Genomic DNA, 9171 nt, shown 5'->3' with positions numbered 1-9171 from the left:
AAGTGCTAAATTCCTTAAGTTGACATGTCTGGTTTTCTTTCATCAACAATAACCGTTTGATGTTCAGACTACCTATCCTTCGTTGCAAAGCTTCTATATATCTTGGCTCCCCCCTCGCTTCTTCAGAGCAGTTCTCTCAGGGTTACTTGAGATACTATCTTAAAAATTCACACCCAGTAAAATGTAGTTCTCAACTTTTAGGATGTGAATATTTTTTAAGTTTACAGGGCTGAAGAACTGTTCTACACTTTAACTATGATGATGATTGCATTTGTCAAATTTCAAACCAAGTTTTACTGAATGTAAATTCCATTTCAACAAACATGTCTTTTAAAAAGTTAAAAAAAAAGTGTCTCCAACTAGAAATGATTAACGAAGTGACAAAGTTTTGAGAAGGCAACGAAATTTGTCTTTTTAGGTATTCTTTGTAGAGAGTGTGGTTGTAAAACACTTGTTTACATTGTTTTGATTACCCCTTATAGCTCAGTTGGTAAAGAATCTGCCTGCAAGGCAGAAGACCCGGGTTTGATTCCTGGGTTGGGAAGATACCCTGGAGAAGGAAATTGCAAGCTACTCCAGTATTCTTGCCCGGAGAATCCCAGGGACAGAGGAGCCTGGCGGGCTACAATCTATGGGGTCGCAAGAGTCGGACACGACTTAGTGACTAAACCACCATATTATTACCATATGACAATTAAAAATAATCTCACATAACTTCTTTGGCCTCATCATAGTGCAGGCTCTAGGTGCCAATTATGTTTTCTCCTGATTTACATTTAAGTAAAATATGTTTGTCTATTTCACACTTTTAAAAAATTGAAAAAATTTTTTTTTTGGCCAAGATGCATAGCACGCGGAATGTTAGTTCCTCTACCAGGGATCAAACCTTTGTGCCCTGCAGTGGAAGTGTGGAGTCCTAACTGTTGGACTTCCAGGAAAGTCCTCATTGCACATCTAAAATCACCTTGCTTGCCTGTCATTCATGAACCATATTATCTCATTCACTCCTCCTAACATCCCTTTACACTAGGTGTTATTACCCTTATTTTATACATGAGACAACTGGAGCTTAGAGGGTGAAATGACATATCCAAGGTGACACACAGGTGCACAGCATCATAATTTCATATTTGTATATACTACCAAATGACCACCACAATAAGTCTAGTTAACAACCATCCCCGTAAACTATAATGGAAAAGAATTTTAAAAAATATAGATATACATGTATAACTGATCTCAATGAGGCAGCAGGGAGCAGTGGCATGAAGCAAGAAAGATCTTAATTCCCTGCCCAGGAATTGAACCTGGGTAGTCTGGATGAGAACCAGGAATCCTAGCCACCAGACCAGCAAGGGCTACAAGCTAGAAGATAATTTTCTCTGGATATTTGTCCCCACTGAAAAGTGCATTTATTGTGGAGGCAGAAACTGTGAATGCAGATACAAAGTTTATTATTAGAGACATAGCGCAACAACAAGTGGGAGAGCACAGAGAGAAAGAGTTGGTTTAGCTGAGACAGAAGCAAGGCAGAGATGCACAGCCAGAGGGAAAGGGTGTGGGCGTTCCCCTTAGTGAGCAGGCGCACGGCAAAGAGGCGGTTAAATCATTTATATAGGTTGGTTCTCCTGGTCTTTGTCTTCCTTCAGGCCAACAATCTGGGTTTCTTTTTCCACACTTGCTCTACCCTGGGACCCTCTCCTGGGGTACACACACACCCTTCAGCTAAGATGGATCTTGAAGTGAAGGCTTCTGGGAGGAGCAAGACTCTTTATGGCCTGGAGTTATCTCCTGACTTTTGACACCAAGGAGCCCTTGTGTGTCTCCCTTATCCTTTACTCAAACAGGGTTTTTTTTTTTTTTTTTTTTCCCCTCTCTTTATCTTTGCCATAATTATTCCCTTGAGATGTTTGCAGGAGGCCTGTACACATTCTTTAATGACTATTTACCCTGTTTCTATTGTTACTTTCATTTCTGAAAGCAAACAAGAGGCTGGTTGTAAATTCCTCAACTGGAGCCCGCCTATCTCTTCCCTCAGGAAATTCAAAGAGGAGACTGGCTGATTGTAAATGCCCAACCCGGAGCCCATCTATCTCCTACCTCATAACTGATACGTAACATACACACACATGTATAATTGAATCATTTTGCAGTATGCTTGAAGCTAACACAATCAACTATAATAAAAACAAGCAGAAAGACCCAACCATCACCAGATGTACTTACAAAATATTTTTTTGAAAAGAACTTTTCAAGATCTACTTGCTTAGCAACTTTCAAATATACTGTACAGTATTATTAACTACATGAACCATGCTGTACATTATACCTCATGACTTAATTATTTTAGAACCGGAAGTTTGTACCTTTTGACCACTTTTACCCATTTTCCCTACCACTCACTCCATGCTTCTGGTAAACGTCAATCTGTTCTCTGTCTCTATGAGTTCATTTTGTTGATTTTTTTTTATTTTTAAAAAATATTTATTTCTTTATTTGACTGTGTCAAGTCTTCATTGCAGTACGAAGGGTCTAGTTCCCTGGCTAGGGATTGAATCCTGGTCCCCTGCATTGGGACCCTGCATGAGTCTTAGCCACTGGACCACCAGGGAAGTTCCTGATATTGTTTTTTAGATTCCACATATAATTGTATGAAAAGTGAAAGTGAAAATGAAGTCGTTCAGTCGTGTCCGACTCTTTGCGACCCCATGGACTGCAGCCCACCAGGCTTCTCCATCCATGGGATTTTCTAGGCAAGGGTACTGGAGTGGGTTGCCATGAGATCAAATGGTATTTTCTTTCCCTGCCTGACTTATTTCACTTAGCATAATGGCCTCCAGGTCTAAATTGTCACAAATGGCATGGTTTTTTTCCTTCTTTTTTTATGCCTGAATAGTAATTCATCCATCTTGAATAAACATATTGGCAATTGTATGACACAGTTACTAAGATAAACAACCAGATGAGGAACAAGGCTCCCCTGAGACAGGCTGGGACCTGGGACCCTTTGCTGCACAGCTGCAATGTTTGCAACTGGACATACCTCTCCTAGAGCAAACAAAAACAAAAAGAAAACTATATGGGATTAAAAATAACTGCAGGTAAGCACAGTTCCCTGGTGGCTCAGAGGTTAAAGTGTCTGCCTGCAATGCAGGAGACCTGGGTTCAATCCCTGGGTTGGGAAGATCCCCTGGAGAAGGAAATGGCAACCCACTCCAGTATTCTTGCCTAGGGAATCCCATGGATGGAGGAGCCTGGTGGGCTACAGTCCACGGGGCCGCAGAGAGTCAGACACTTCAGAGCATTGTCACTTTCACTTTCTTTCAAGCACAGTTTCAGCAAATGAACAAAAGACATAAAAAGACCAAAGAATCCCTACTGCCACTTCTGAAGAGCCGGGAGCAAAAAGTGGGTGTCAGGAGCAAAACCAGGGTACTGTGCATGCCCCCTGCACTCAACACCACCAAAAGGGTGTGCAAACCACCTAAGCCACCCCTCTGGCCAGCCGCTAGATGCACCTCCACCCTCATCCTATACAAAGAACAAGCTCCCAAGCAAGCTCACCCATGAAGGGATTGAGCAAGCAAGGGAAATTGTTACTTGTTCTCGCTCCTCTTTGTTACAGCAGGAGCCTCAGCAAAGCCTTGCCTGAGTTTCTGTTTCTTTTTCTTTAAGTTTCTATTGATTGGGGAAGGCTAAGAACCTTGGTTGGTATCAGCCCCAGCCATGAAGCTCTCCTTGCAGAAAGTTCTGGGTAACCTCGATAACTGACCGCTTGAGTGGCCCCACTTCTCCCTTCCCGTACCCTCATTCTTGTTCTTAGGTTTTAAACTAGACAATAAAGAGTGAACTTGAAAAACCTCTGGCACCCCGCTCCTTGGACTCTAATAAGGGCAGAGCGCCATGTCTGTGCTGTCTCTCTACCTGTGATTTCACTATGTGGCCCCTAGTGGATCCTATACCCTTGAGGACCTGTGAGTAAGAAATCTTATGTTTACAAAGTTGCCCAGTGGTTGTTGCTAAGGTGTGTCTTGCGATCGTAAGAACCACAAGGGCTGGTCCAGCCACCAGGTGATAAACAGACCTGGGTAAATCAAGCAATACAAATACTTTGGCCAGGAAAAAGCTTTGGGTATGGCTACTGCCTGGGAGCAAATAGCCTGCTGAGTGTCACAGAGAATTATCTTGAAACCATGCACTGAGCTTATGCCTCTTTGAACCTTAAAGTAATGCCCAGGTCCCTAAATCACGCCAGAGGAATCAGATGGCTGTAGCGTTCCCAAGAAGGGTATCTCCTTCCATGAAATGTTCAGTTCAGTTGTGTCCGACTCTTTGCAACCCTATGGACTGCAACACGCCAGGCTTCCCTGTCCATCACCAACTCCCGGAGCTTGCTCACACTCATGTCCATCAAGTCGGTGATGCTATTCAACCATCTCATCCTCTGTCGTCCCCTTCTCCTCCTGCCTTTGATCTTTCTCAGCATCAGGGTCTTTTCCAATGAATCCGTTCTTTGCATCAGGTGGCCAAAGTATTGGAGCCTCAGCTTCAGCATCAGTCCTTCCAATGAATATTCAGGACTGATTTCCTTTAGGATGGACTGGTTGGATCTCCTTGCAGTCCAAGGGACTCTCCAGAGTCTTCTTTTGAAATGCGATGTGAAGTAAAATTCATATTTTATGACAAGACAATAAAAATTTAAACATAAAAAGCTGTCTCTGCCCTTTGACCTCCTCTCTCCCCTCAACTGTGATTGTGTAACTGTGTGTTATACACCAAACCTCCCCACTGATAGGAGTACCTCCTCAGCTGTAGAGAGCAACATGCTCCTAGCATTAATTAGACAACTCTTTAAAAGATTTCATTCCTTCTTGATCTTATCAGGGGTCACAAGACCCACTATGATGACACATATCTGGATTATGTAACTATCAATAACATGAAATTTTGATGTACAACCCTGGGCTTCCCTGGTGGCTCAGCGGTAAAGAACCTTCCTGCTTGTTTTGCAGCTATTTATAAACCACTGTGGGCTTCCCTGGGGGTTCAGATGGTAAGGAATCTGCTTGCAATGCAGGAGACTTGGGTTTGATCCCTGGGCTGGGAAGATCCCTTGGAGGAGGGAATGGCTACCCACTCCAATATTCTTACCTGGAGAATCCTGTGGACAGAGGAGCCCGATGGGCTACAGTCCATGGGGTTGCAAAGAGTCAACACTACTGAGTGACTAACACTTCGCTTTCATAACCCAGTGTGGAATGTGAGAAGTACATATCACTTCAAGAAAATGGGCTTGTCTCCCCTGAGCTCTCTGATTATTTTTTGACAATCTAGGGTTCACAGCTTCAATGTTACAGACAATAATAATGTCCTGGGAAATAGGCAAGAAATAAGATATAAAGAACCTGGGTTTCTGAATGCTTGAAAGGAGCAGAATCAGCCACTGACCTAGAATTCTGACTGTTGCATGAGACAGAAATAAACTATTTTGTTTGAGTGATTACTTTTTGTCTTTTTTTTTTGTTTTTAGCAGATGTTATAGATTGAATTATGTCCATTTCCCAAATTCATTTGTTGAAATCCTAACCCTCAATATTTCTGAATGTGACCTTATTTGGAAATAAGACTGTTGCAGATATAAAGGGGCTTCCCTGATGGCTCAACGGTAAAGAATCTGCCTGCAATGCAGGAGACATAGGGGATGCGGGTTTGATCGCTGGGTAGGGAAGATCCTCTGAAGTAGAAAATGACACCCTACTCCATTATTCTTGCTTGGAAAATTCCATGGATAGAGGAGCCTGGCAGGCTACAGTCCAGGGAGTCACAAAGAGTCAGACATGACAGAGTGAGCACCCATGCATGCAGATATAATAGTTAAGATGAGGTCATATTAGAGTAAAATGGATTCCTAATCCAAAGTAACTGGTGTCCTTATAAGAAGGGGATATTTAGAGATAGCCATGCACACAGGGAGGATGACATGTAAAGATGAAAGCAGGTATCTATGAGTCAGGGACACCAAAGAGAGCTAGTGAACCACCAGGTGGGGAGAGAGGCACGGAAGAGACGTTCATTCGCTTATGCCGCAGAAGAAAGCAAACTGGTACTGCCTTGATTCCAGACTGAGGGTCTCCAGAAGTGCAAGACAACACATTTCTTTTATTTAAGCCATATGTTGACAATTCGTGGTACTTTGTTATAGAAACCCTAATATAGCAAACAGGCTATTCATCCTAACTAATACAAAAATTAGTATCAGAAGTGGAGTGTTCTAATCACAAATATAAAAAATTAGTTGTACTAGTCTAGTGACCTGGTGGCAAGGACACACATATTGCAGACTGGAATGCTGGTGAACCTTGTTACGTCAAAGAACAATACTTGGTAATGTCATCATCTGGTATAACCTACCGGAAATGTAGACCATAGGTCTACTGCGTCTGTGTTTCTAGAAGTGATTGGGAAGAGTGAGAATGCCACCATAAGTTGACCGCTCCTTGACTGCAACAGCAAGGAATCACAAGAAAGAGGTGATCTGACCCAAGAACAAGCCAGTTTTGAAAGTCAGAAATACCGCACGATTGGAAGAGCCAACAACTTTCTCTTCTCTCAAACAGTTTAAATAGGGATTTTGCCTCATGCCCAAGGCTATTATTTCATATGAATATTAACAGAGAATGACAAAGATGTAGGTAGTTCAAGAAACCAAATACAGTAAATTAAATAGACTTAAGAACTTTGGCTAGGAAAAAAACACTGTATATGGTTCCTAGCAACTAGAAGTACTAGACCAGATGTCTGCTGTTTTTTGAAGGAACTCTATTGCTAAAACATCCAAGAATCTGCAAAACCTTATGCCCTTTGAGTTTTTGCCTTTGTGCCTCTTTGTTACAGCAGCTTAACCTGACCTTAACACAAAATAGCACTTGAATCCTGGTCTCTCTCGTTTCTAGAGCACTTCCTTTTGACCATGATGAGTTCTTTAGACTTCAGTTTAAGTGCCACAAGGTCGGAGACTTTGTTTGTCCCCTGCCAGACTCTTGAAAGAGTATAAATAGTAACCAACCCATAGTAAAATGTAACAGATGTTCAATAAATACCTGTTGGAAGGATAAAGTAATAAACAAATGAACCAAGAGTGAAATGTAGGAACTGTCTAAGATTGGGACTGTGCAGGAAAGTTCAGGACAGATGGGGGCTGAATATGGACACTCAGATGTTGCAATGCTGTGGTCACTGAATAAAAACTGGCCTCCTGCTGATGAGGGCCCCCAAGGCGCCCTTCATGTCGCTGTTGCGTAGGCTGTAGATGAAGGGGTTCAGCATGGGAGTGACCACAGTGTACATCACTGCAGCGGCCGTGTCCTTCTGGGCTGTGTGGGAGGACATGGGGCTGAAATAAACCCCAATGATGGTGCCGTAGAACAGGGACACCACAGAGAGATGAGAGCCACAGGTAGAGAAAGCCTTCCGCTTGCCTCTCGTGGACGGTATCCTCAACACTGCAGCAAAGATGCACGTGTAGGAGACCAAGATGCCCACAAAGGGGGTGATGATAGGCAGGGCGCCCACAGTGTATACCATTGCATTGTTGAGAAAGGTGTCAGAGCAGGCGAGCTTCAGCAGAGGGCTCAGGTCACAGAAGAAATGGGGGATCTGGTTGTGGGTGCAGAATGAGAGACGGGTCAGTAATACTGTGTGGGTCAGGGCATTCCCGAAGGCTGCAGTCCAGGACGCTGCCACCAGGAGGCTACAGAGCTGTGGTGTCACAGACAGGGCATAGTGTAGAGGGTGGCAGATGGCCTCATAGCGGTCATAGGCCATGGCGCTCAGCAGGAAGCTGTCGATGCCGGCGAACCAGATGAAGAAGAACATCTGGGCCAGGCAGCCAGCATAAGGAATCCCTTTGTGTCCTGCCACGTGGTTGGCCAGCATCTTGGGGATGGTGGTGGAGGTGAAGCAAATGTCCACGAAGGCCAGGTTGGCCAGGAAGAAGTACATGGGAGTGTGGAGCCGGACGTCAGTGGCGATGGCCAGGATAATGGACAGGTTACCCAGCTGCATGACGAGGTACATGCTCAGGAAGAGTATGAACAGCAGCTGCTGTTGCTTGGGGTCCTCCGAGAGGCCCAGGAGCAGGAACTCAGAGACCAGGGTGAGATTTGCCCCAATTTCAGCCATCCTGAATCAATCAGAAAGGAAACGGAGGAGCTGTCCAGGGTCCTGGTCAAGGCAGCCCCTCCTCTGCACCGTGGATCTCATCCCCTCTCCTTAGTTCAGCCGTTCATCAATTCTTCCCACTCTTTCTGCAGCTGAATCCTCCCACCCATTTGCTGGATCATTTCCGTCAGTAAACACATAAACACACCATTCATTCTTCACAGCCCACCAGTAGGGTGTCACTAGCAGCTTGGTGGATAGCTCCTAAGCACACTGACCATCTCTCACCTCTACCACCTGTGTCTCTGTGCACCAAGGCTTTATCTGATCACTGGAGCAGGCTTAACCTGCACACGGTGTAACGAGGAAGTGCTGGCAGTTGACATCCCAAGAACGACTTTTGGCTAGTGAGGGACTGGGCTTGTTGGGTGAATGTCCCAGCTTCATCCCTTCTGTGTGAGGGAGCTCTGGGGTGTGTTCTCACATGGATCCCTACTCATCCACACCTTCTTTCCCCAAACACTCACCAAGTCTTCTGGGATTATTTTCCAAATAAATATTTGCACTCAAGTTCTTGACTCAGAATCTGCTTTGGGGAGAACTCAAATTAAGATGGCTCAGTGGAAAAGAATCCATCTACCAATGGAGAAGCTGCAGGAGAGGCAGGTTCAATCCCTGGGTCGGGAAGATCCCCTGGAGGAGGAAATGGCCACCCATTCCAGTATTCTTACTGGGATAATCCCATGGGCAGAAGAGCCTGGCAGACTCCAGTCCATGTGGTCACAAAAAGTCAGACACAACTTAGTGACTAAACAGCAACAACAATTGCAAGCAGTGTGTTGTGTGCCTATAAAATGCTCTGTGCTATGCAAGATGTACCAATTTATCATTATCTTCATTTTTTATATTTATTAGTATTTATTTATTTTATCAGAGTATAATTGCTTTACAACATTGTATGAGTTTCGGCTGTACAAAGAAGTGACTCTGCTATGCGTGTGTGCTAAGTCA

The 9171-nt window shown here is 44.1% G+C and overlaps 1 protein-coding gene across 1 annotated transcript; it reads right to left on the bottom strand.

Moving 5' to 3' along the window:
• Window positions 1-7233: 7233 nt before the first annotated feature.
• LOC102405277 (olfactory receptor 1361-like) lies at window positions 7234-8181 on the bottom strand. The gene has a single exon (XM_006057842.3). It carries the CDS (start codon window positions 8179-8181, stop codon window positions 7234-7236), a length of 948 nt encoding a protein of 315 aa, XP_006057904.3.
• Between the last annotated feature and the right edge of the window lie 990 nt (window positions 8182-9171).

The sequence above is a fragment of the Bubalus bubalis genome, chromosome 9, assembly GCF_019923935.1.
Source record: "Bubalus bubalis isolate 160015118507 breed Murrah chromosome 9, NDDB_SH_1, whole genome shotgun sequence".
Classification (NCBI taxonomy): Eukaryota; Metazoa; Chordata; class Mammalia; order Artiodactyla; family Bovidae; genus Bubalus; species Bubalus bubalis.
This window is presented reverse-complemented; position numbering and strand designations above follow the sequence as displayed.

Bases quoted from the DNA above. Each gene is read 5' to 3' on its own strand.
- LOC102405277 (XM_006057842.3), bottom strand. From the start codon at position 8,181: ATGGCTGAAATTGGGGCAAATCTCACCCTGGTCTCTGAGTTCCTGCTC.